At 50.1% G+C, this 27,188-nt stretch overlaps 1 protein-coding gene across 1 annotated transcript in view; it reads right to left on the reverse strand.

Annotated features, from left to right (window-relative positions):
- CNGB1 (cyclic nucleotide gated channel subunit beta 1) overlaps positions 1–27,188 on the reverse strand; it is a 93,181-nt gene that overhangs the window by 11,945 nt on the left and 54,048 nt on the right. Inside the window, exons 20-32 of the mRNA XM_063797184.1 lie at positions 25,001–25,158; positions 23,714–23,869; positions 21,730–21,938; positions 20,591–20,641; positions 19,702–19,788; positions 17,380–17,444; positions 16,226–16,348; positions 9,195–9,336; positions 8,283–8,442; positions 5,991–6,088; positions 5,815–5,898; positions 2,230–2,348; positions 1,831–1,977 (exon numbers count right to left, since the gene is read on the reverse strand). Of these exons, the coding sequence (XP_063653254.1) occupies positions 1,831–1,977; positions 2,230–2,348; positions 5,815–5,898; positions 5,991–6,088; positions 8,283–8,442; positions 9,195–9,336; positions 16,226–16,348; positions 17,380–17,444; positions 19,702–19,788; positions 20,591–20,641; positions 21,730–21,938; positions 23,714–23,869; positions 25,001–25,158 (1,599 nt within the window). The remainder of the gene's footprint in view (positions 1–1,830; positions 1,978–2,229; positions 2,349–5,814; positions 5,899–5,990; positions 6,089–8,282; positions 8,443–9,194; positions 9,337–16,225; positions 16,349–17,379; positions 17,445–19,701; positions 19,789–20,590; positions 20,642–21,729; positions 21,939–23,713; positions 23,870–25,000; positions 25,159–27,188) is intronic.

A 27,188-nucleotide genomic window follows, 5' to 3' on the forward strand; every position in this document is an offset into this window, starting at 1 on the left:
GTATTTTATATATATATATTTGTACTTATACATCTTGGTGTGTATGTGGGTGTGTTTCTTGGTTCTGTCTGCTGCAGAGGCCTAGTAGCACTCCAGTAGCAATGACTGCTCCTAGGACTCAGATCGTGGTTTCTAAAAACCATCCCCCAGTAAAAGGAATCAAGGCTCCTTGGAGAAATGGCCATTTCCAGGATACTGCAAGGGAAGTACAAGATGAACCAGGGCATCTGGTTGTGGCTTACTGCTCCTTGAGTAAGCAAGGAAGTGCTAAAATATGACAGGGATATCACGAAGGTCACAAATGAGCCACCTTGAAAAAGTGCCCACTGGCCAAACTGGACCAATTTGAGCATCAAAATAATGATTGTTAACAGAGTATTCATGGAATCAAGTAAATCTATGCCTATATACATTGAGAAATGAATAAACAAATGGGAGAGAAGAGAAAGCTCTTCCACACAGCTGACTGCCAGCTAATAATCAAGGAGGGAGTGGAGTTACAAAATTTCCATTTTACAACTATCATAGCAATCTCTTTGTAACTATCAGAGGGAAGAACCATCAAAGGATGCTAAAAGCAGTGGGTAAAAGTTTGACAGGGAACAGGATATCCTCATAGTCTGAAGGTGACTACCCACTAATTACTTAGGAATTAGGTTTAAGGGAAAATAGGTTTACAATACAGAAACCTTAACCAAGTAATCAAAGTAAAAATCATCGATATTGGGAGTAAATGGCATCGTGCGCCTCTCGATACATTTGCTGCAGAAGCGACTCACTTCTGAGTTCTTCCTGCCAAAAATGCACACTCTAATGGTAATCACGAGAAAACATCAGACAAACCCCAACTGAGGGGCATTCTATAAAATAACTGGCCTGTATAGGCTGGGTGCAATGGCTCACGCCTGTAATCCCAGCACTTTGGGAGGCCGAGGGGGGTGGATCACGATGTCAGGAGTTTGAGACCAGCCTGACCAACATGGTGAAACCTCGTCTCTACTAAAAATACAAAAATTAGCCGGGCGTGGTGGTGTGCACCTGTAATCCCAGCTACTCAGGAGGCTGAGGCAGGAGAATTGCTTGAATCCAGGAGGCAGAGGTTGCAGAGAGCCGAGATTGTGCCACAGCACTCCAGCCTGGGTGACAGAGCAAGACTCAGTCTCAAAATAAATAAATAAATAAATAAATAAAATAACTGGCCTATATGCTTAAAAGAAGTCCAAGTCACTAAAGGCTGGAAAAGCCTGAGGAACTATCCCAGATCAAGGAAGACTAAGAATACTCTGCACCTTAATTACAATATGTGATCCTAGACCTGATTCAGGAATGGAAAAGAAGAAAAGGTACAAAGGATACTCTTAAAGAATTAGCAAAATCTGAAGATGGATTGTGAATGAGATAATAGTGTTGTTTCAATACGAAATTTCCTTATTTTAATGAAGGTACTAGGCCAGGCGCAGTGGCTCACACCTGTAATCCCAGCACTTTGGGAGGTCAGAGCAGATCATGTGAGCCCAGGAGTTTGATACCAGCCTAGGCAACATAGTGAGACCCCAGCTCTAGAAAAAAATTTTAAAAATTAGCTGGGAATGGTGGTACGTGCCTATAGTCCCAGCTACATGGGAGGCTGAGGCAGGAGGATCACTTGAACCTAGGAGGTTGAGACTGTAGTGAGTCATGATCACTCCACTGCACTCCAGACTGGGTGACAGAGCAAGATGTCATCTCAAAAAAAAAAAAAAAAAAAAAAAAGATAAAGGTACTGTGGTTATGTAAGAGAAATTCATTGTCCTTAGCAATTTTTTATTAAATGAAAGAAAAGTTACATACCTGGCTTTCTTCCGGAGTAACTTCTGAGATTCAGGATAATGCACCAAAATCTCATTCAGGTCCTTCTTATCCAGGATGAAGAGGTTGGTAAACCCGTGGGCCACCACGTTGGCCGTGCGCCGGTTCCCGCCCCCAACAGCCAGCAAGCTGGGGCAGAGAAGGGAGGAAGGAGACCCTTCAGAGACTGCGGTTTTGGTCACATTCAGATCTTCATTTCCCATGTGTGGAGGACAGTGGTGGCCCCACACAGATGAGAACCTTCCCCCGCCCCCATCCCCGTATACATCAGCAGGTGCCAGTGCTGCATCTACCAAGCCGTAGACACTCGCACTGCCCGCTGGCCGCCTTCTTTCCCAGCCCTTGCCCCAGGCCCCTCACTTTACCCCAGCTGCCTCTGACCTTATTTCTCCAAACACAGATCCAGCTTTCAGTGTCACCAGCACAGATTTCCCATCAGGGCCGCCCAAGACCTGCACTTGCCCTGCCTGGATGATGTACATCTCACGGCCGATCTCCCCCTGAAACAGAGAAGTGACAAGTCCCTCTGTCCATCCCCCAAAGTCACCAGAGAAGCAGCCAGGGCTGGATCCAGAGGCTGGAGGTCCGGCAAGGAGGAACCTAGGCACTGTGGTCCAGCCCTGCCACCACAACTTGGGGTGTTGTGTGGGGGCAGTCACTTCCCTCTCAGGCCTCAGTCTCCCCATCTGTAGACTTGGAGGAGTGACTACCCCATGCCCTCCGTAACTGACAGGGTTGCGGTGGGGGAGTTAGTGATGTCATGGAATGGGAAGTGCCAGCTAACCTGGGAGGTGCAGGTATAATGGAATTCTGCAAATTTCCAGTTAGACTCACTGATGGAGGCAGGGCAAATCAGATAGCAGCTCCCACCATCAAATGATGTCTACACCTGGCACATCTCAGGGGCTCGGGAAGAATTTGCTAACTGCAACAGGAATGGGAACAACAATAACAATAATATGCAACAGGAATGGGAACAACAATAACGATAATATTCAAATTGCCTTTTTTTTTTTTGAGATGGAGTCTCGCTTTGTCGCCCAGGCTGGAGTGCAGTGGCATGATCTCAGCTCACTGCAACCTCTGCCTCCTGGGTTCAAGCAATTCTTGTGCTTCAGCCTCCCAAACAGCTGCGATTACAGGCATCATGCTTCAGCCTCCCGAGTAGCTGGGATTACAAGCATGTGCCACCACGCCCGGCTAAGTTTTGTATTTTTAGAAGAGACAGGGTTTTGCCACGTTGGCCAGGCTGGTCTCGAACTCCTGGCCTCAAGTGATCTGCCTGCCTTAGCCTCCCAAAGTGCTGGGATTACAGGCATGAGCCACTGTGCCCAGCCCCAAATTGCTTTATGCAGTGTACTACTTATCCTCAACAACCCTCGGAGTCGAGATCACTCTTTGCCCAAGAGCTGGGATCTGAACCCAGACAGTCTGGTTCCAGAGTTCATGGTTGTTATGGGTTGAATTATGTACTCCCTCCCAAATTCATATATTGAAATCCTCATCCCCAGCATCTCAGAATGTGACCTTATTTGGGAATAGGGTCATTGCAGATGTAATTCCTAAAGATGAGGTCCTTCTAGACCTAATCCAATATGACTGGTGTCCTAAAAAAAGGGAAATGTGGACACAAAGACAGGCATAGAGACCAGAGGATGTGAGGAGACACAAAAAAAAACTAGATGACCACCTACAAGCTGAGGAGAGAGGCCACCCAGCTTGTGGTGGAGTTGCACAGTGTCCCGCGGCAGCCTGGAAAATGAATACAATGGCCTTAATCCCAAGTTAAACCGAATGCATGCATGAATGAATAGCTTGCTTTGGACTGCAATTAGAAACACCTAGTCTGCCACGCGCCTTCCAATCCTCATGCCTTCACCGGCCCTTGTCCTGGCCAGCTACCTGTGAGTCACATGTGTTTAAAAGGGGAAGAGGAGGTCTACAGAAAATAATAATAATAATAATAATTAAAAAGGGGGCCGGTGCAGTGGCTCATGCCTGTAATCCCAGTACTTTGGGAGGCCGAGGCGGGCACATCACCTGAGGTCAGGAGTTCGAGACCAGCCTAGCCAACATGGCAAAACCCTGTCTTGACTAAAAATAAAAAAATGAGCCAGGCATGGTGGCATATGCCTGTAATCCCAGCTACTTGGGAGGCTGAGGTAGGTGAAATGCTTGAACCCAAGAGGCGGAGGTTGCAGTGAGCCGAGATAGTGCCACTGCACTCCACCCTGGGAGAGAGAGTGGGACTTGGTCTCAAATAAACAAACAAACAAACAAATAAATAAATAAGGGGTGGGGGGAGTGACCAAGGACAGTAACTGTCACACTTTTGACTTATTTGACAAAATTTTCCTGTGCATTTCACACATGCATGACCCCCTTAACAAAAAGGAAGAGAGGTTTGCCTCCATGTTTCTGTTTAGTTTGACAAGAGTGAAAGGGTGAAGGGACCCTCACCTCAGTAACCAGTCCCCGGGGTGTCTCAGACAGATCGCTGCCGAGCAAAACCAGACAGCAGAGGGCGCCCTTCACACGTGCTCACCAAGTGCTCAATTTAATTTGCAATCAGACTCTAGATTCACTTTTTCTCATTTAAAGCAAACTCTGCATCACCCACGAAGACAACAGCAACAGTACTGGCAGCTGCTGTGTGCCAGGAACAATGTTAAGCTCTGTATGCACATCTTATTCAGCCCTCACAACCACCCCATGAGGGAGGTACTATCAACATCCCCCACTTTATCCATAAGATGAGCAGGACTCAGAGAGGGCAAGCCACTTGCCCAAGGCTGCACAGCCAGGAAGTGGCTCCAATGTCAGGCAGGCCACTCTATTGCTCCCAAACCCCTCTTTGCCCCTAAGGTTGCAGCTTTAAATTCTCAGGTCTCTGAAGCATACTTCTCCCCTCTTCACCCCGGCTCTCTGCTTCCAGAAATTTCACTGCTGCACAGCATATAACCTGGAGACAGGGACTTTCTTGGGGATGGGGGTTCCCAAGTCTTGCAGAGCCTGCTTGGGTAATGTTTCCCCCCGTATGCTTATTAATGGCTTATTATTAACTTATTAACGGCTCTGTGCAAGAGGACTGAAACCTGGGTTCCTGACCCTTCCCGTCACTCACCAAGTGACCTTGGTCTCACCTTGAACCCCAAGGACAGGGAGCAGAAAGGGCTCTAGACATTGTCAGGCCCCAGGATTCAACTCCAGATGTTTTCTGGGATCAGAGGGTGAAGCTGAGCAGGGAGGGGGTTCTAGGGTGGGGCAGTGGGGAGTGGTGGGGGCTGTGGCATCAGGAAGGGACACGATGTCCCCCTTTGGGGCAACCTTTCCCCCACCCCAGCTGCCTCTTGCCATTTGGGAAAGTGGACCCAGCGCTGGCAGATTTTCTGTTTTCAACCAGAAATCTGAATTTTTATACAAAATCTCCAAATTTTTAAAGGTTGGGGACCAATTCAACATTTTTTAAAAATTAGAAAAAAAAAAACCCACAGAATACCTGTGTGCTGGATCTTATCCAAAGGCCACCAGTTTGCAACCTCTGACCTAAGCCCATCCCTTCTCCTGCCCCATTTTCCTGATGGGAAGATGGAGACCCCAGAAGCAGTTCCAGCTACACAGTCAAGGCCCTGCCTCTCTTCAGGCTCCACAGTTTCCCTTTCTGTAAGGTAGAGTGGGGGGGGGTCTTTGTCCTGGCCCCCATGGTCCTGTGTCAATGGAGCTGAGAAAATGCTTTGCAAAGCCCGAGGCACATGTGTGTTGACTGCATAGAGTCGGCAAAGCCTCCTAATCCGCTCCTGCTCTTGGGTCTGGTCAGGTCACTGCAGCATGAAGCCACAGACGCTCTTCTCCCTCCCCAACAATCTCGCTCTGCCCTGGGCTGGCAGGCACCCCTCCAGCTCAGTTCCTTGAAAGCCAGGGGGATGGTGAACCCCAGATCCCGTGGTGGCTGCCGGGCCAGCTCACCTTCTTGCACACATAGTCGTTGGGCAGGTAGACAACAGAGCGAAGCCTCTTCAGCATGTCAAAGATCATCTGCCGGTCACAGCCCTGTCCCGGTGAGGAAGGGAAAGGAACTTTTTAGAGAAGACTGGGCTTGGAGCCTCCCACAGCCCTGAGCGTGAGGGCACCAAAAGGTGTACCTGAAAGAGTGCAACTTTGCTAACGATGTTGTAGTTCACGTCGATGGCGAGGTCCAGCCGCATCTTGTCTGGAAGCTGCACCATCAGCTCTGACTCATCTGTGAACAAGGCCTGGCAAGGGTCAGAGGCAAGGCCGGGCCCCACCCCAGACATACATATGGGCCAAGTGCCCACCTACCGGCTCACCAGGGCACACCATTGCCCTGCTGCATGGAACCACTCTGGATTTGTAGTGCACCCTCTCTCACCTCCAGGCGTTTGCCAATACCGTTTCCTCTGCCAGGAGCACCCCTGTGCATTTCCCAAACTCCTACTCATTCTTCAGAACCCAGCACTAATATCACCTCCTCCAGGAAGCCTTCCCTGCCTTCCCTTGACATCCTCCACTCAGCTACTATGTTAGTAGCCCCTGCGCTGTTGCAATTATTGGTCACCTGTGTTCCCACTTCCCTGGAAGGACAACATCAGCAAGAACTAAAGTCTCTGGAGCACTTCTATGAGCCAGGCACCTGTTTTTTTTGTTGTTGTTGTTTATGTTTTTGTTGTTGTTGTTGTTTTAGACAGTCTCGCTCTGTCACCCAGGCTGGAGTGCAGTGGCATGATTTTGGTTCACTGCAACCTCCACCTCCCTAGTACAAGTGACCCTCCTGCCTCAGCTTCCCGAGTTGCTGGGACTACAGGTGCCCACCACCACGCTGGCTAATTTTTTGTATTTTTAGTAGAAACGGGGTTTCACCATGTTGGCCAGGCTGGTCTCAAACTCCTGACCTCATTTGATCCACCCACGTGAGCCTCCCAAAGTGCTGGGATTACAGGAGTGAGCCACCGCACCCAGCCAAGCCAGGCACTTTTTAATAGAATGTTTTATAAAGATTATCTTAGTTTTAGTTTTTATTAAAATAAAATTTTTAAAGTACTTTGAACCCTGAAAAGCTAAAAAAAAATTTTTTCTTTTAGAGACAAGGTCTCACTATGTTGCCCAAGTTGGTCTGAAAACTCCTGGGCTCAAGCAATCCACCTGCCTCAGCCTCCCAAAGTGCTGGGATTACAGGCATGAGCCACCGCACGGGTACTTATTTTTACTTTTCTGAGACAGGGTCTTGTTCTGTCACTCAGGCTAGAGTGCAGTGCAGTGGCACAATCACAACTCACTGCAGCCTCAACTTCCTCAGGCTCAAGCGATCCTCCAGCCTCAGCCTCCTGAGTAGCTGGGACTCACAGGGACACACCAACATGCCCAGCTAAATTTTTTGACTTTTTGTAGAGACGGGGTTTTGCCATGTAGCCCAGGCTGGTCTTGAACTCCTGGGCTCAAGTGATCCTCCTGCCTCAGCCTCCCAAAGTGCTGGGATTAACGGCAAAACTATTTTACTAAATCCCCTAAGCAACCCAAGAGGTGCCCTACTATAATATCGACTTTATAGATGAGCAAATGGCAGTGACATGCCCGTAGTCTTGTAGCTCGGGGGATAAACTCAGGACCCCAACCTGGCTGTGGAGCTCTAGAGCTGCCCCAGGAGATCCAGGGCTAAGCCTGCTGCACCCATCATGGGGTGTGCAATGCCCTGAGAGAAAGCGAGGAGAGAGGAGAGAGAGAGGGAAGGAGGGAGAGAGAGGAAGGGAGGGAGGAAGGGACAGAAAGTCCTTCTTCCTTTTTTTTTTTTTCTTTTTTTTCAATTTAAACTGCACTTCGGCCTCACACCTGTAATCCCAGCACTTTGGGAGCCCGAGGCTGGCTAATCACCTGAGGTCAGGAGTCCGAGACCAGCCTGGCCAACATGGTGAAACCTCGTCTCTACTAATAATATAAAAATGAGCCAGGCATGGTGGCACATGCCTGTAATCCCAGCTATTTGGGAGGCTGAGGTAGGAGAATCGCTTGAACCCGGGAGATGGAGGTTGCAGTGAGCCAAGATTGCTCCACTGCACTCCAGCCTGGGTGACAGAACGAGACTCCATGTCAAATAAATAAATAAATAAACAAACACACAAACAAACTACACTTCGCTCTTGGATGGGGATGCATTTCAAGGTAGGTAAAGTGAGGGGGGCAGGCACACAGAAGACAAGCCCCCCGTCTCCAGGGATCTCATGACAGCCCTGCTAGAGGCACTTCAGGGGCCCCACTGGGCACCTCTCACACCAATGTTGGGGACACAGCCAAGACAGGCCCCAGTACTTGGGACCTCAGAGACACAGAGGACGAGGGAGGCGCCCCGAAGGCAGGGCACCGGGCACCAGGCGACAGGAGTTGACTGGGAGCTGGTGGCTGCCAGGGCGTGACCATCTTACCCAGCATGCCTTGCGAGTGCCAGGTGTACTCGTACCAGGTCTTGACGCGGTTCTGCACGGACTTGGGGATCTTGTAGAAGTTCATGTACTTCACCGTGCTGTCCATGCAGCTGCGGTAGTAGGTCTGTCCCGCGGTGGCGGCCCCTACCACATCTCTCATCTGGGGGAAAGGTTATGGGAGGTCAAGGAAGCCACTGGGTCATTGGGGGTGGGCGCTATTCCATGGATTTGGGATGTGTCACTTCACACAGACCACGGGCATGTGCTCCTGGCAGGGCGTTGGGAGGGGGGTAGGCAGATGTCCTCACACAGAGAAAGTTTTACTGACGGGAAGTTCTGCCTCCAGCATGGATGTGGGGAAGAGGAAGGGAGGGAGACTGCCAGCCCCTTGGTGGCCTCAGGTCCCTGGGACCACACCATGGGGGAAAGCTCCTTGGGCTGGGCTGATTCTGGTACAATACAGTTCCTCGGTGACGGCGGCCACGTTGTCTGACTCCATGCTGGAGGAAATAGGAAGCCAGTGTGCTGTTCCTCGGGGCGGGGCCCTTCAAATATAAATTTGAGAACCTCTGACTGTCACCTCATGTCTCGACCAGAATGTAAGATGCTGCCCTGGCACACCAGAAACACCAGGGGTTTCTCCCTCGGTCTCTGCAGAAAACCATTCAGCCCAGTGCACCCAGAGGAACTGACATTTCAAATGATAATGACCTCAGAGAGGGAATAGGGCCGAGTTCACCACCACCCCCTTCACCGCGCAGGGACCAGTGCTCCAGGCTCCTGACTCTCAGTCTAGTGCTCTTTCCCAGGCTTAATCCAAAAGCAACGGGCACAGAGGGTGACATTTCTGGCAACAGTGGGAGGGGGCTCTGCAGTCAGGTGGGGTGGGAAGCTGGGCTGGTGCCCCAATACCTGTCCGATCATCACAGAGAAAGCAAAGACGCCCGTGAAATAATTCAGCAGCTGGAAGACAATTTCAAAGAGTGTCTTGGGGTCAGGCAGCCCCCCGATGGTGATGAGGGTCTTCACAGCAAAGTAGTAACAGCGAATATAACTGGAGAGAGAGGAGAAAGGGAACATGGGTCATCACAGGCCCCACTCTGCCGCCCCTGAGCAGTCTGGCTCAGACGCCTCTGATAGATGCATGTTGTGCAAAAGACAGAAACCCTTTACAGCTCATCTATGCAAGGAAAACCACCTCCTGCACGTGTAGAGCACGTTGCCGTTTGCAGAGCAGGTTCACAAATGCTATCGGGTATGGTTGTGTCTCTAGAGACATGTTGCCATCCCCATTTACAGATGTGGAAACTGAGGCTCCAGGGGATTTCCAGGAAGAGTTGGCAGGAGGCCAGACCAGGGTCTTCCAACTCCTAATGACCGCGCTCCCTCAATTTCCTTCAGTGTTCCTTCAATTTTCAGTCTTTTCATTTGCCATCTGCAGCCATATTGGCTTATGAAAAGCAAAAGCAACATCAAGTTTGGACGGTATCTTGAGGATGACTTTTTCTGACCCACCCCTCCCCGGCCCATCCATTTTCCAGATAGTGAAACTGAGGCCCCCAAAGGGAAAGGGCACACCCATGGTCACTAGTTGGTAAGTACAAGAGCTGGGCGCTGTCTGCTTCTCTGAGATGTCATCCACCAGCAGTAACCCTCTGACGTCGGCTTGTGAACCTTCTGGAAGGGAGGTATGGGGGAGGGTGTCCTACTGTGTGGTAAAAGGCATAGGAAATGCCCCAAGTGCTCTAGTCTGAATGTGTCCCCCGAAATTCAGGCGTTGGAAACTTAATTCCCAATGCAGTGGTGTCAGGAGGTAGGGCCTTCAGGCGCCGTTTAGGCTGCGAGGGCTTTGCCCTCATGAATAGATTAAAGCTGTTACAAAAGGTTCTGGTGGAGGGTTTCCACTTCCTTTGGCCCTTCTGCCTTCTTCCATACGAGGACAGCATTCCTCTCCTCTAGTGGACACTGTGGCCTTCAAGACACTGTCTTGGAAGCAGAGAGCAGCCCTCACCAGATGCCAGCACCTTGATCTTGGACTTCCCAGCTTCCAGCACAGTGAAAAATAAGTTTCTGTTCTTTATAAGTTACCCAGTCTCATGTATTTTACTACAGCAGCTCAAAAGGCATGAAGACACCAAGTTTGTGTGTGATTATCACAGAGCAGCAAGGGTCCCTCTGACACCTGTCCACACCTCAGGCTGAGCCCTCCCCTGGGTCAGCAAAGGTGAGGTCAGAAGGGCCTAGAGACTGGGCAGTCCCTGCCGGCTTTCCTGCAGCAGCTATTTATGCAGTGTCCTAGATAGAACATGGGCTCTGGACCAGGCTGGCTGGGCTCAGCCATTCGGCTCAGCCACCTTCTGGCTGCATAACTTGGACAAATTTCTCTCTCTCTCTCCAAGCCTCAGTTTCCTTCTCCATAAGATGGGGATGGCAATAGAATGTCCCTTACAGAAGACCATGAAGACAAAATGAGGTGCTAGAAGAAGCCTGGCATGTGGTGGACTCTCAGCAAGGGAGCTGTCAAAGCCTTCACAACCACTGTTGCCTGCCCTGGGGAACTGAACAGATTCGCCCATATCCTCAAGAAGCTCGTGGTCCAGTGAGGGGACAGGCAGGTAACGTGCAATGCGTGCAGGAAGGAGGAAGCAGAGGTTGCTGGGGAGTGTGGTAGGGGCTCTGCCTCTGATAGCTGCGGGGCCTTGGGCAGGGCTGCGGGCCGCCCTGCACCTCCACATCACCTGTTGCCTGCAAGTTTCAGAACCCAAAACGGGCCTGTCAAGCCCCCGTCATACTGGTTCTGGCCATCAGAGGGCGCGCGAAGCAGCGTTTAGCGGGACGGAGCAGCACCCCCAACTCTGCAGACCCCTTGGCTGTCTGGGAGCTGGGTGCTTATGCCGCTGGGCCACCAACAGAGAGAGGACATAGGCACAATGTCCACAAAGCTCTGGCTTTACCCCAAACCCTTCCTAGCTGGAGGAATCTTCCAATGACATGCCACATCTTAGGGGCCTCCCTGAAGTCTCCTTGTCCTCCACGCTATTGGGTCTGTGGGGACCCTCTGTGCTTCAGGATGGGCAGAACCGGGGCAGGAGAGCACTGGGGCGGGATGCAGGGCCTAGCATTTGTAGGAGCTCGGGACCCTGAGCCCCTGGCACACAGCAAGCACTCCACAAATGTTCACTTTGTAAAAGTTGTTATTCTTCATGCTATTGGAATTTCTTAAGAATCCTCCTTCATTACTCGTACTCGGTTCACATGTTGGGGTTCCCTGCAGGACGACATTTGGGAAGGAGTATTGCTGCCAAGGAAGCGTGCCCTTCCCACTGCTGGGCAGCTCGAGCTCCTCCCGCAGAGGGCCCTGCAGAAGGAGGTCCCAGACAGCTGTCCCCCTGCCCCACCCCCGCACTGCTCTGCTTACTCTCCCTTCCCTGAGCTGCCCAGTGACGGATGTGCCAGGCTTAGCCCCAGGGAGGAGAGTTCTTAGTTTACTGGGGCACAAGCCCCTTTGAGAATCTAGAGAAAGCCAGCTCTCTTTCCCTAGAAAAGCCAACATATGCTCAAATTTTAGCTCCAATGTCTGGGGGGTTTGTGACCCCCTAAAATCTCTATACCCCAGGTTATTAACTCCTTTCCTGCCATGCTGGCTTCCCCCTAACAATAGCCATAGCTAGGCACAGGGGCCACTGACTCCTGTTCAGGCCCAGGCTAGACATGCTACACATAATTTATTATTTCTCATAAGAAATCTGGATGTAAGTTACCCACATTGTGCTGTGGGAACACTGGGTCTCAGAAAGGGTAAGCTCACAGAGTTCAATTCCATGCAGAAATTGCATTCTCCCCTTTGCATAGAAAGGGGCTTCAAGTCCCCCTCTGCCTCCTTGTGATGGGTTAAATGAATAAGGAAGTGAATGAATGCATGGTTTAGCCAGGGCTCAGGAGCAGGGCTGTGAATGGGAATGGGTAACAGGGCCACTGGTGACGTGGGGAAGCATTAGATCTTGACCCCATCCCTGATATTCTCCACCCCACAGTGGCTCTCAGGGACTCCTCTCCTGCTTGCCTGGGCTGCCCTGGCCTCTGGCACATCTCTTTCGAGACAAGGTCTCACTCTGTCACCCAGGCTGGAGTGCAGCGATCTGGGCTCACTGCAACCTCCACCTCCCAGGTTCCAGAGATCTTCCCATCTCAGCCTCTTGAGTAGCTGGAATTACGAGCTTGCACCACCATGCCCAACTAAGTTTTGTATTTTTTTTGTAGAGGGGGTTTCGCCATATTACCTAGGCTGGTCTCAAACTTGTGAGCTCAAGCAGTCTGCCTGCCTCAGCCTCCAAAAGTGCCGGGATTACAGACATGAGCCACCAAAACCAGCCTGGGACATCTCTGTAAAGGTAAGGTGTGGCTCCCCCTCGGTGCAGAGCTCATGGCAGAAGGCGACGGCCATAGCCATGATGGCTAAGGTTGGGGCATCTATACTGTGAGGGGACGTTCTGAACAATTAACCACTCTACAAAGCCGCCACCCTGGACGCAAGCATCCCACCTGTTCCCACTGGGAGCAAGGGCCTGGGGGTAGACAGCTGGACCACGGGCATTTTGTGTCACTAGTGGGCACAGCCCAGGGTGAGGCGGGCACCCTTCGGTGAGTAACTCCCCGCTGGACCTTTCCTTCTTCCACCTTCTCATCCTCACTATGGCTGACTGAGCGCCCACTGTGCCCAGGCACTGAGGCAGGGGCTCAGAGGCATCTATTCCTCAGTCACCTCTTTAGGGTGGGAGTCCCATTTGCAGCCCCATTTTGCAGGTGAGGGAACTGAGGCCCAGAAAAGAGAAGTGACCTGTCTCCGCTGCCAGGGGGCAGCTCTAGGAGTCACACTTGGGACTACTCATCCCTTGTCCCTCAAGCCTCCGCTCTGACTCTGCAGGCCCAGCCCCAATCCTGTGCGCGTCCCTCCTGCCCACACTGCCCTCCCTCCCCTAGCTCAAGCCACCCGTTGGCCTGGAGGGTTTGCTGCTCTCTCTGACACAGCAGGGCCCCTTGCTGGCTGTCTGCTGCCTGCCCTCACTCCCAGTGCACTCTTCCATCAGCACAAGGGCTGAGCCCTCCCTCTGCTCACTCTCCTGCTTAAGGCTTTTGACAGGGCAGGGGAGAGAGTGTCGCCTTCAACACCATCCAGCCTTAAAATGAGGCGCACACCTGTAACTCTAGCACTTTGGGAGGCCAATCACAGGCAGATAGCTTGAGCTCAGGAAGCCGAGACCAGCCTGGGCCACACGGCAAAACTCCATATATCCAAAAAGTACAAAATTAGCTAGGTGCAGTGGTGTGTGCCTGTGGTCCCAGCTACTCGGGAGACTGAGGTGGGGGGATCACTTGAGCCCATGAGGTGTGGGTTGCAATGAGCCGAGATCATGCTGCTGTACTCCAGTCTGGGCAACAGAGAGCAAGTCCCTGTCTCAAAAAATAGTAACAATAATAATAATAATGGAGGTGGCATATATATGGGAACTCTCTCTACTTTCCAATGGACCTCTCTATAAACTTCAAACCACTTTTAAATAAATTAAGTCTGTTCATTAAAATAATTTTCTAAACTTTTTTTTCTTGCTCTCTGTTGCCCAGGCTGGAGTACAGTGGCGCAATTTTGGCTCACTGCAACCTCCCCCTTCCGGGTTGCAGCGATACTTCTCCTGCTTCAGCCTCCCAAGTAGCTGGGATTATAGGCGTGCATCACCACGCCTGGCTAATTTTTGTATTTTTAGTAGAGATGTGGTTTCGCCATGTCGACTAGGCTGGTCTCAAACTCTTGGCCTCAAGTGATCTGCCCACCTTGGCCTCCCAAAGTGCTGAGATTACAGGCATGAGTCACTGTATCTGGCTAAAAAAATTTTTTTAAATGTTAGTAACTTTTGGTGACTTTTGGTGGAATCAACAGTGCTCATGCCCACCTCCCCCACTCCCTCTGGCCACCAGGTTGGCACTTTTCCTTTTCATCGAGGCAGTTAGGACTCTGTGGCCACGACACCTGGGTTCAAATCCCAGCTCTGTAACTCATGAACCGTGTAACCTTGGGAACTCCCATCTGCTACCTCAGCTGTAAAATGGGGATGGGGCAGTACTATCTGATGTGATGGTTGTGAATTACTGTGTTCAGTGCCTTAAGCAGAGCTGGCACAAAATAGGTATCCTACAAGCATTGCTGCTATTATCATCATCATTGTCACCATCATCACCATTGTAAACCAAAAATAAATTATAAGGTCCCCAACCATCGGAACGGACCCCTCCTCTTGGCCAAGGGCTTTCCCGAGTTACCTGAAAATCTAATTCAGGCCATGAAGGAAGAGGGGGTCGGACACGCCTCATTGTACCCCTCCAGCGTTAACATCAACACAGACCTTAAGTCTGGTAAGAAACATCACAGTCTCTTTTCTCTAAAGCCCGCTATTTAGAGGCTTCATCTGCATGAAAATACCCAGGTCACCACAACCCCTTATCATAACCCAGACATTTCTTTCTACTGATAACTCTTTCAACCAATTGCCAAGCAGGGAATTTTTATTTATTATTGTTATTTTTATTTTGAGACAGAGTCTTGCTCTGTCACCCAGGCTGGAGTGTAATGGTGCAATTTCATCTCACCACAACCTCCACCTCCCGGGTTCAAGTGATTCTTGTGCCTCAGCCTCCCGAGTAACTGAGACTACAGGCGCTGCCACCCTGCCTGGCTAATTTTTGTATTTTTAGTACAGATGGGATTTCGCTGTGTTGGCCAGGCTGGTCTCGAACTCCTGACCTCAAGTGATCTGCCCGCCTCAGCCTCCCAAAGTGTTGGGATTACAGGCGTGAGCCACCAAGCCCGGCCTTTTTTTTTTTTTTTTTTTCCCCAAGCAGAGACTTTTTAAATCTACCTATGACCTGGAAGCCACTCCTCCCTTTGAGTTGTCCCACCCTTCCAGATCTAACCAATATAAACCTTACATGTATTGACTGATGTATCCTCTCCCCCTAAAATGTATAAAAGCAAGCTGCACCCCAACCACCTTGGGCACATGTCATCAGGAACCCCTGAGGCTGTACCACGGGCGTGTCCTTAACTTTGGCAAAATAAACTTTCTAAATTGATTAAAACTTGTGCCAGATACTTTTTGGTTCACATGTCATCATCATCCCTTTGGCAAGTCTCATAATGGATGGTGGCTCTCTGATTGGCAAGTGGGTCTCATCTCATTTGCCAGCACCTCCATGGTAGCAGTGCCTGGGGAGCTGTGCTGGGGAGTATTCTCTGGCCTCATTCCCTCTTGGCCGTGCCCGGGGAAGCAGGAGTAGATGCACAAATACAGCGTATTTGCACACCCTAATAGACTTTGGATGCAGAAAGGATCCAAGCAAGTCTTGTTAACACCAGTAGCTCCGGCCTGACACATGCAGGTGCTCAGGAAACCTTAGCTTGGGGAAGACGTGGTGACCTGGCTCTTTTTCTATTTTTATTTTTTGAGATGGAGTTTTGCTCTTGTTGTCCAGGCTGGAATGCAATGGCACGATCTCAGCTCATTGCAACCTCCGCCTCCTGGGTTCAAGAGATTCTCCTGCCTCAGCCTTCCCAGTAGCTGGGATTACAGGTGTGCATCACCACACCTAGCTAATTTTTATATTTTTAGTAGAGATGGGGTTTTACCATGTTGGCCAGGCTGGTCTCTAACTCCTGATATCAGGTGATCCGCCTGCCTCGGCCTCCCAAAGTGCTGGGGTTAAAGCTGTGAGCCACCACACCCGGCCCAAGATGTGGCTCTTGAGCCTTGTCATGCCAGTGATTGCTTAGGAGCAAAGTGGCCTTGGCAATACAGCAGCAATAAGACTCCTTCCTGGAGTCTCTGTGCTGCGAATTATAAAGAACAGGAAGGTCACCCAGGCATGGCCCCAGGGGGAGGACTGTGGCTCACCTGTTTCCCACGCCATCGTAAACCCAGTGAGTGGAGCCGAGGCCCTGATAGGCCGATGCCCAGTAATAAAGACAGGAATTCAAATGCAGGCTGTAGAGAAGGTAGGCTGTGGTCCTGATGACCCTGCAGAAGGAACGCAGCGCATGAACACAGCGGCGGAAGGGGGAGGTGAGGGATAGACACCTGGACAGTGAGAGCCAACCCATGGCTGGGCTAGCCCGACTGGATGCTTTGTTGAGATTGCACCAGTTAGGAAGGGTGGTGCTTGAATGGGGCGTTGTCACGACCTGGGGCTAGGATTGGCACAGAGGTAGCAGAGCTGACTGTGCACTGGGGGATGGAGGGGCCAGAGGGGAAATGTGTGTGTGTGGAGGAGCAGGGAGGGACTGATGTGTGCAGAAGAGTTGAGTTGAAGATGGGGCCATGTCGCCCCAGGAGAGATGTGGACAGGAGCCTTGCTCCGTAGCACGGCCTGGCTGGTCTTGCACCTCATGCTCAGACATCTGTGAAACAGCCACCGCCACCTTACACCTGCTCCCATTCTGTTAGAGCTGGCTGGGGGCTCCAGTTCCCTGAGCTGAGGCCAAAATGAGGCCCGGTTCGCTGCAATGCTGGTAAGCCCCTCGTGCCAGCTGATGTGCATCCTCATCACGGTGAGGGGCATCGGATACTCCTGGTTCTCTAAATAACAAACATTTCTCTGGGAAAGAGGAGGCGGGACCAGGAAGATGCCTGGCTTCCAGTGGAGACGGGGCCTGGAGGTCAGTGGGGGTAGACAATGTCTTGCTGTCTGTTCTAGGTGCAAAATTCCTGTGTTGTGTGTGGGTGTGTGCATTGTGTGTGTCATTTGTGTCGTGTGTGCATTGTGTGTTGTGTGTGCACTGCATGTGTTGTGTGTTGTGTGTGTTTGTGTGTGTTTTGTGTTATCTCTGTTGTGTGTGTGTTGTGCACATATGTATGTGTTGTGTGTTGTGTGTGTGCATTGCGTGTTGGGTGTATGTTGAATGTTGTGTGTGCATGTATGTGTGTGTGTTGTGTGTTGTGTGTGTCATGTGTGTTGTGTGTGTCATCTGTGTTGTGTGTGTATTGCGTGTGTTGTGTGTTTGTGAGTGTCATGTGTGTGTGCATGCATGCACATGCAGGGGGAGTCTCACCTGTACACGTAGGCTTTGCTGAGGATGGATTCCAGGCGGCTGTTAAACTCGAAGAAGGCCATGTACTGGAGGGAGAGGAGGGCGTGAGAGCAGCCCACCGGCCATAGGTAGCATGCTGCTCCCACGCCCACGGGCGCCGGGACTCAGGGCTCTTCCTGCAGCCCCCAGGAGGGAACAGGACGGTGAGCATTCAATATCAGAAGTCCTCAGCCCCTTGACGGGTAGGGGCCAGAAACTCCATTTAGGAATCTGAAGAAAGTCATAGCCCATCTTCCCTTGGAAATGACATGTAATCTTGTTCTCACAATTTGCATATAATTTCAGGGGACTCCTGGACCCTCTGAACCCTATCATGAGACTTTTAGGGGTACATGCATCCAGGTTAAAGCTGCTGTTTTTAATGTTTCTTATAAAGAAAACAATTTAATAAAGAGACAGCATCCCTAACACCCCACTCTTATATCCTTCAAAGGTTTATTTATAAGAATAAAAGTATATTAATAACTACTTTTCTTTATTGAGCACCTATTATATGACTGGCATATGCCTTTTTGTTTTGTTTTGTTTTTTCAGAGACAGAGTCTCACTCTGTCACTCAGGCTGGAGTGCAGTGGTGCAATCATAGATAACTGCAGCCTCGAACTTCTGGGCTCAAGCGATTTTTCAGCCTCAGCCTCCTAAGTAGCTGGGACTACAGGCACACATCAACACTCTTGGGTAATTTTTAAATTTTTTGTAGAGACAGGGTCTCACTGTGTTACCCAGGTTGGTCTCACATTTCTAGGCTCAAGTGATCCTCCTGCCTCAGCCTCTTAAAGTGCTGGTATTACAAGCATGAGCCGCCACACCCAGCCAGCACATACATTTATATACATTACCTTATTCCTTATTTACATATGAAGTATGTATTATCATTCTCCTTTGACAGAAATTGGTGCTCAGGGAAGTCCAGTAACTTGTCCAAAGCACACAGCTGGTATGTGAGAGAGTTAGCATTCCAACCCAGGCCAGACTCAGAGCTGCAAGCTCTCTCCTTATGCTATACCACCTCTAGATCTTTGGATTTATTTTTTGATATTTGAAAACAGTATTTATGGAGATTCTCTAAGGGATATTCCAGTTATCATCCATGTGTTCATTCTAATTCCAGCCACAGTTTAAACTGGAGGCAGAAAGAACAGGGGCTTGGATGGCTCACTCAAAGAGTTTTGTCCACTGAACGGTGTTCAATGTTAGGCCTGTGAGTTTTGCCCCCTCACTGGGGCTACCATGTGAACCAAGGTATGGATCTCACCTCTGCGTCTGGGGTGAAACTTGGCCTGTGGACCCAACCTTCCTCACTCTGATGTTTGGCTCTAAAGCAACCTCTGCAGCCCCTGGGAGGCTGGTATGTGTCAAATAAGAATGGTGCCAATTCCACTTTCCCCCTTCCTCTTGGCAGCCAGGAAGCTCAGAGGCAGCTTCCATGCTCGATTCCACATAGGTGTGCTTTCTTCTCATCAGGGCACTTGCACGCCCCCTAGTTTTCTCTGCCCTGTTTCTCTGGGTTGTTCATGTTATTGCATTTGCATTTTTTGTAAATTCCCTCAGTACTGTTTTCAGAAAAAGGCACCAGTCTTCATTTCAGGAGAGAGATGAATGTGATTGGTTGGCCATCAAAATCCATTTGGGGGATCCTGAATGCTCTGAGCGGCTATCCACCCTGATCACGTGACAGGACCATGGCCAGCTGTGGCAGCCAGACCATCCTGGAGACTTTCGCTCTGCCCAGTGAGTGCCAGAAGGAATGGCTGGAATGACACTGAGGCCTGGCCAGTGATGAAACGGGTGTCTGGCTGTGCATTCAAATCCATCCCTGGCACTTCCTTGCTCCTGCGACCTAGGGCAAGTCCCCCAGTCTCTCCAAGCACCAATGTCCCCATCTTTTAGACAGAGACCATCATAAAGCAGAAGATCCCCTCTTGAGAGTCTCTATAATCACTGAGAGCATAAACAGTGGAGACGGATGACCTGCATTCATATCTGGGCTCCACTGCCTCCTGGCTGTGTGACTTTGGGCAAATTAATTAACCTCTCTGTGCCCCAGTCCTTCATTTGTAAAATGCTGGCAATAATACTACCTAACATGCAGCACCACAGAAGCACTAGCAAATTGTAATGAACTTTCCACTAAGACACACGTGGAATAAATGCATCTCCCCTCGGGCCATCCCTTGAGGAACTCCCCTCCCCAGTGCTGCTGGGGGCAGACACGAAGATGCCAGTGTCGGTGCAGAGCAGGGATGAGCTGAAGGCCTGGGGTGGTGGGCCCAGCAGTCCTACCTTTAAACAGCGGGGCAGGCGGAGGAGGGGGTTCACACCGACTTTCAAATAGAGAAAATCCAAGGGCAGGAGGCTGAGCAGGTCCATCTGAAATCCCAATGGGACACCATGGGGGTAAAACGGATGACTCCAGGGTGGAAGGTGAGGGGAGTGAGAGGCGGAGTCTCTCCCTTCCATGGAAAGATGAGGTCAGAATGCCCCAGTAGAGCTTAAAACTAGAGGGCAGAAGGTGTCCCACCAACAAGCCCTTGTTTGGCTTCAAAGCCCGTGTTGCCAGCCCCAAGGGCAGCTTCATTATCCCCGATAGTGGCTGCTGTGCCATACAGTAAGGGGCGGGAGTGGTACAGACACAATGAAAGGTGCCTTCTGGCCAGGCACGGTGGCTTATGCCTGTAATCCCAGCAGTTTGGGAGGCCAAGGCAGGCAGATCACTTGATGTCAGGAGTTCGAGACCAGACTGCCCAACATGGTGAAACCCTCTCTTCTAAAAATACAAAAATTAGCTGGGTGTGGTGACGCACACTTGTAATCCCAGCTACTAGGGAGGCTGAGGCAGGAGGAGTGCTTGAACGAGGAGGCAGAGGTTGCAGTGAGCCAATATCACACCACTGAACTCCAGCCTGGGAGACAGAGTTAGACCCTGTCTCAAAAAAAAAAAAAAAAAAAAAAGAAAAGAAAAGAAAAGAAAAAGAAGAAAGATAACTTCTGGGGGCTACCCAGCCTGTGCTGGTCTCCTGGGGCTTGTGGTTTGGAGGACACTCCCACAGGGACCAGCATCCCTCCGTGTGGCAGAAACCACATCTCATGAACCCCCCAGGCACCAAGGGCCCTCTGAGGCACCCCCTTCTGAAACCCCGCAGATGCTAAAACTTGCATGCCCGGCACACACCTTGAAGCGGCGAGACTTCAGGTAGTTATTTCGCATGTCCTTTTTGTCCGTCTGAAAGAAAGGGAATAATGATGGTGAAATGACCTTACAGCTTAATCTCTGACCCTGTGGAGCAATTGTGAAACTTCCCCAAGAACCCCACCCTCAAACAAGCATAACAGCCCAAGGACCATCTGAGCCTTGGTGAAAGCCTTGAGTTTTATGGGTGGAGAGGCCCGGCCCCCAGGGAGGAGGGATTTGTTCTGGTCACCCAGCTAGATCCTGATTTCTTGGGTGGAAAGCAAGGACATTAAGCTTATCCTTTCTGCCCATTGGTCTTACCTGGACCATTTGCACATCTGTTTACTAAGGAATTGGTAACCACTCTGATCAGGCCAGAAAAGAGGTTCTCCAAGGAAATCTCTTTACTTTTTACTTTACTGTCTTTAAATCTCTCCAAGGAAAATTGTATAGAGGCAAAACCTGAGCTCGTCTGCACACAGCAAAACAGGCACTGCCGGGGTGGAATTTTGGAAAGTGACCCACACTGGGAGACAGGGACTGTGTCTCCTGTTCCTGAGAAGTCACAGTCAGGGCCTCAGTTTCCTCCCTGGTAAGGCAGGGGTGGTGCACGGGGCTGGACCAGAGGCCAGGGTCTCAAATTGGCCCAAGTAGGAGAGCATCAGTGTGTTTTTGCAGGACCCCTGGGAGAAGTCAATTGCCAGTGGATACCTGTGCTGAGCGCCCTGCATGCATCGTTTCAACCAATCCTCATGGCAACACTGCGAGGTGGAAGCTATTACTAGCCCCATTCTACAGATGAGGAAACAGAGGCGATTCAGCTAGTTGTGGTGGAAGTGGGATTCAAACCAGGTACATCCTCACTAAAGACCATTCCCTGGACCACTTCTCTATCTTTGATTCCGTCAAGTGGTCCAGGAACTATTTCACCTGTGAGCAATATCTGATGTGCGTAATTTGAACGTATCAAAGGCATGCAAAATAAACAACCATGCTATTGAACAAGCACAGCAGCCGTTCTTGAGATTTCCTTATTCACTTATTTTGTCATCTATGACAGCATCAGGGGTCAGTGCCCTGAAGGCTCTGGCTGAGCGGTCTGCCCCCGGTCACCCCAACACCACCTGCCTGTGACTCACAATGATGTCCCCGCCTCTGACAAACTGCAGGCGTGTCTGGAACACGGTGATGTCCAGGAAGTAGATGAGGTCGCATAGGTAATCCATCAGCAGCCAGAGGTGGATGTTGTCCGGGGTCTGGTAGGGGAAGGCCCAGCGCACAGGAATCAGCCAACAGTTCCAATTCCAGGCCATCACCACGAAGAACAGCCATAGGACATACATCAGGTCTGTGGGGAAGATGGACGGGGACGCTAGAGCATCAGCCAGGCAAGGCTCTTCACCAGTTGGATCAGGTGGGGTTTTGTTCTTTCTACTCCTTCAACTACTACATGTGGCACTTTTGTAAGAGTGTGTGTGTATGTGTGTGTGTATATATATATACACACACACATACACACACACTCTTACAAAAGTGTGTGTGTGTGTGTATATATATGTATATATATATACACACACACACACACATAAACACACACTCTTACAAAAGTGTGTGTGTGTGTGTATATATATATGTGTATATATATATATATACACACACACACACACACATACACACACACACAACTCTCTGCTTTAGGAGCCAGGCACAGTGGCTCATGTCTGTAATCCCAGCACTTTGGGAGGCCTAGGTGGGAGGATTGCTTGAGCCCAGGAGTTTAAGACCAGCCTGGACAACATAGCAAGACCCCCATCTCTACTTTAAAAAAAAAACAACTATCTGTTTTAAAAATAAATTACTGCTAATCCCTAATAAATCAGAGTACTCTCAGGAGGGACTATGCTGGTATTATAAGATAATAGGCAGCCAACTGGAAAACCCATTTGCTTTTATTCTTCTTTAATTTTTTCCCAAAATGTATTTTCTTCCTCAGTAAATACAGAATAGTAAATAATGCATGAAGGATGGACAGATAAATGGACAGACAGGTGAATGCATGGATGGATGGATGGATGGATGGATGGATGGATGGATGGATGGATGGATGGATAGATGGGTATTCCAGATCATCTGGTTATTTATTTATTTATTTATTTATTTATTTATTTACTTACTATTTTTGTAGAGATGAGGACTCACTATGTTGCCCAGGCTGATCTTGAACTCCTGGGCTCAAGCAATTCTTTCACTACAGCCTCTCACAGTGCTGGGATTACAGGTGTGAGCCAATGTACCCAGCCCACCAGGTTATTTAAAGAATCCAGTGGACACCAGGGTTGAAGTCCTGCCCCCCAAATGTGTGACCTTGAGAAAGTCCCTCTCTGGCACCTGCCCTCTTCTGAGAAATCACAGGAAAAGGTCAGATAAGAAAGGCAGGGAGCCCTCTGTAAACTCTAAAGTGCTATGCACATATGAAGTGGGTTATTTCTGAGGAATATGAAGTGGGCTTAAAGGGAAGCAAGAGGAATTCACATTCCTGCTCTTTTTCTGTTCAGAGCAGGAGCTCTAGGAAAAGGCCAGCACGACCAGAGTGAAAAAGGACTTGGCCAAGAGTCAGGAGTCCTGGGTCCGCACTAACTAGTTGCATCTTTACCCTGGCTGACTTATCTGTGCCTTAGTTTCCTCATCTGTAAGATGGGTGTGATCTTATGTTCCTATTCCGGGGACTTTTGTTGTTGTTTTTAAGACAGAGTCTCACTCTGTCACCTAGGTTGGAATGCAATGGTGTGATCTTGACTCAGTGCAATCTCCACCTCCTGGATTCAAATGATTCTCCTGCTTCAGCCTCTCGAGTAGCTGGGATTACAGGTGTGCAACACCACACCCAGCTAATTTTTGTATCTTTAATAGAGGCAGGGTTTCGTCATGTTAGCCTGGCTGGGTTTGTTTTGAGAATCAGGTAAGAAACTGTGGAATACTTTTGAAAAGTATAAAAGATCATGAACCCAGGTTGTCTGTGGCCTCCCATCCCACCTCTTGAATCCCCGACCCTCTCCCCATCCCGCTCCAACTCTCCTGCTCTCTCATCTTACACAGTGGGAACACCCATTCCCCAGGACTCACTGGTCAGCGGGTCAATGCTCTGGGGAAACTGGTACTTCTTCCAGGGGCGGCGTTTGAGCTTGCAGCAGAGCATGTCGCAATAGTGCTCCTCTTCCACTGGCTTGGCTTCAGCGGGCTTTGTGTCTGGAGCTGGCTCTGGGGCTTTCTTGGCTGGGGCTGTGGGATGACATTGGTGACCATCTGAACCAGCCCTGAGGCCCAGGTAGAGGATGCAGAGAGAAGGGTCCCAACTGCAGACCTTGGATCCAGATCTGAGAGGACCCTGGCACCATTATACAAGCTACTGCAAGCTCTGTGTGCAGAACCCAAGGCACTCTTCTGGAGTGAACTCCACAACCCTCCTCAACAGCAACAGCAACCTGGGTGCCCACCCAGAAATTCTTACCAATTACAGTCTGGAACTGCTTCTCAGAAGCTGCCCCAAATGAGTTGTTTCTGGGCCAGTTGGATGTTTCAGTGTCTGCTTGTGTGTTGTGCTTAGACCCCCTTTGTTCCCTCTGATGGGATGGGGGCATTTTGTACCCAGTGTTCCCAGTACCCATGGCTGGAATGCTGAAGGGCCTAACAAAATCAAGGAAGTATTGCTCCGGGTTTCTGAGAGGGAATCTCAACTCTTTCATCTCTAAAAACAGAGACCAGATGGGATCACAGCCTCCCTGTGCATCTATGATGATACTTTTGGTCTAGGGATTGGCTCTTATAGGTTCAATATGGCTATGTTTTCCAGCTTCAAGACTGGGACATCAGGCTCTGCATGGCCTGTTGTGGGCACCATGATTTCCAAGATACGGCCTTCCTCTGGAAAGATCTAAAAAATCTCCCTGACAAGAGATCATGTGTCTTATTTCCTCCTGATACCTTGAAAGAAAAGAAAAATTCGGAGAGCCTCAATAAGAACTTTCAAGGCACTGACATCTCTGAAAAATAGGACTGCCTAGTTCCAGAGCAGGCTGTGCACACAATCTGAGTGTAAGACCATAAGATACATTTTGGGGTGGCACCACTCACCTACCAGTAGGAAAGGGACAGAAGGGTCAAGGAAGGCACTTGCCCCATGGGAGAGAGGGCCGAGTGCAAGTGGATTGTTGGTCAGAACTTTGATCTTCCCACCCTTGGGTACATATCTCAACCTGTACATATGGATCCCAAATCCAGAGAGTGGGGATCTGGGCTTCTCTCATGGACCTCAACCGTTTCCTGGGGGCACCCTTGCCATGAGTTGACAGGGAACTTTGGAGGCCCCACCCCATCCCCGTCCAGGTAGGCCCCCTCCAGCTCCAGACTCACAGGGCTTGGGGCTCTCCTCATCAGAGGTGACGTCAGGGTCAATGAGTTTCTCCTTCACTTTCTCTGTCCGCTCCTTGAAGAGCTTCACCAGCTCCTGGAGCCGGTCGTTGATGATGGCGCTATTTGTGCTGGCCGTGGAGGCCGCACGGTCCTGGCCGCTGTGGGAACATCACCCAAAGCTGAGCAGGCTGAGCCGGGAGGGACCCGTGCGCCCCCAGGCCAGAGCTGTGCAGCGTCTGTGTCCCACCTTCTGACAGAGCCTGAAGGAGGTAAGTCCTGCCCCCATCTCCTTCTGACATCAGAAACCACAGACCTACTGTAATCGCCTAGAAGGAAATTCAGTCCGGGAATAATGCCCAGGTGTTCTGGCCCAGCTTTTGGAAAATGTACCACGTAGGCTCTGATTCAGATGGGCAGTTCTGGAAAAAGCGTGACTCCACTTGTAATTTAGGAGGAAACTCTTGGAACTCAGTTTAGAGTTCAGCAAAATTGGGCTGTTCATCCCAGTGCAGGGTTCACATGAGATATGTGTCCAGGGGCAGAACAGAGAGGGAGCAGGCCTACTTTTTTAGGCTTAGGATATAACTGGTGGAAAAAGCAGTGCAGATACATTCTATATCCCTTTAACTTACAGGAATTAAAGTTTCTGCACTGTCAGCAAGAGAGAGAGAGAAACAGAGAGAGACAGAGAATGAATGAGTCTGCCTAGCATTCAACTTAGCGTGGCGCGTGTGCCCTGGGTGCGTTGAAGCAGGCCTGTGAATGTGCTTTCTTTCCTCTGAGTGGCCTCACTGAGATCATCTTGCTGAGCTGAATATCTTTTTTATCTTTTTTTTTCATACATTAGGACACAGAAACTGCAGTCGACTTCTCTTTTTGAGCTCAACTGAGGAAGCCGGGCTGGAGAAAACAAGTGTGAGGCTTTTTTTTTTTTTTTTAGATGAAGTTTCACTCTTGTCGCCCAGCTGGAGTGGCAGTGGTATGACCTCGGCTCAGTCAACATTCACCTCCTGGGTTCAAGCAATTCTCCTGCCTCAACCTCCCGAGTAGCTGGGATTACAGGTGCACGCCACCACGCCTGGCTAATTTTTGTAGTTTTAGTAGAGAGGCGGTTTCACCAAGTTGGCCAGGCTGGTCTCAAACTCCCGACCTCAGGTGATCCACCTGCTTCGGCCTCTGAAAGTGCTGGGATTACAGGCGTGAGCCACCGTGCCCGGCCAAGTGTGGGGCTCCTAATGAGAGCTGGCATACCGGTGTGGCGGGGACATGAGCTGCTCCCCTACACTCATTCTCTCCTGTGGTGCACACTCACTGGGATATAGCCACCCAGCCAGGGACCACGTGCCAGGCTCTCACTATTGGAATGTGAGCTCTCAGACACAATACATGCAACTAGGGGCCTCCTTGCTGAAGACAGGCCTGGAGTTCTCCCTTTCTAGTGGTGACCAGTGGGACATGGGAAGGCACATGGATAAAGGGGCAGAGCACTGTCATCTGGGTCCCTAAATGATTGCATGGAGCAGAACCTTCTGCTGACCTGATGCATGCAACTATTGAGATGATGATGGTATATGATACAGTTCCTTAAGCCACTCAGCTTTTGAGGTCCATTTGAGGTCCAGCAGCCTAGCCTGCCTAGCTAATACATGGGTCTCCAAGTTGACCTCCTTAAGAGTTTTCAAGAACAGGTTTTCTCATTATACCTCATTTCTGCCTTTGTTTCTGATATTAAACCCTACCCCTACCCTATCTCATAAAATGTGAGTCCACTGCATGCTGCAGTGGGCAACTGGACTGAGGGTGGGGTTGGGGCTTCTTCTTGCTTATCTTTTCTAACTTTCCACAGCTCTGTTACACATAAACTGCATAAAATTGTGAATAGAAAAAAAGACTGGAAGGAAGAAGGAAAGCCTACTGTCTCCTGTGGCTCATCCAGGAGTCATGACTCCTACAGCCAAGGACTGTAATTGGAGATTCCAGGCAGAGCCCAGGGCCGGGGTATTCGCCATCCACCAGAGCTTCTCAGATCGTTCGGGAAGAAACCTCCCACTGGCCCAGCCCTGGGGACAGTTCGATCTCAGAGACCCAGGTCCCAATGCCATCACAGTGGTTTCTTTCTCTCTTTTTCTTTTTTTTTTTTTTTTGAGATGAGGTATTGCTCTTGTCACCCAGGCTGGAGTGCAGAGGT

The sequence above is a fragment of the Pan troglodytes genome, chromosome 18 (genome assembly GCF_028858775.2).
Source record: "Pan troglodytes isolate AG18354 chromosome 18, NHGRI_mPanTro3-v2.0_pri, whole genome shotgun sequence".
NCBI classification, from domain to species: domain Eukaryota; kingdom Metazoa; phylum Chordata; class Mammalia; order Primates; family Hominidae; genus Pan; species Pan troglodytes.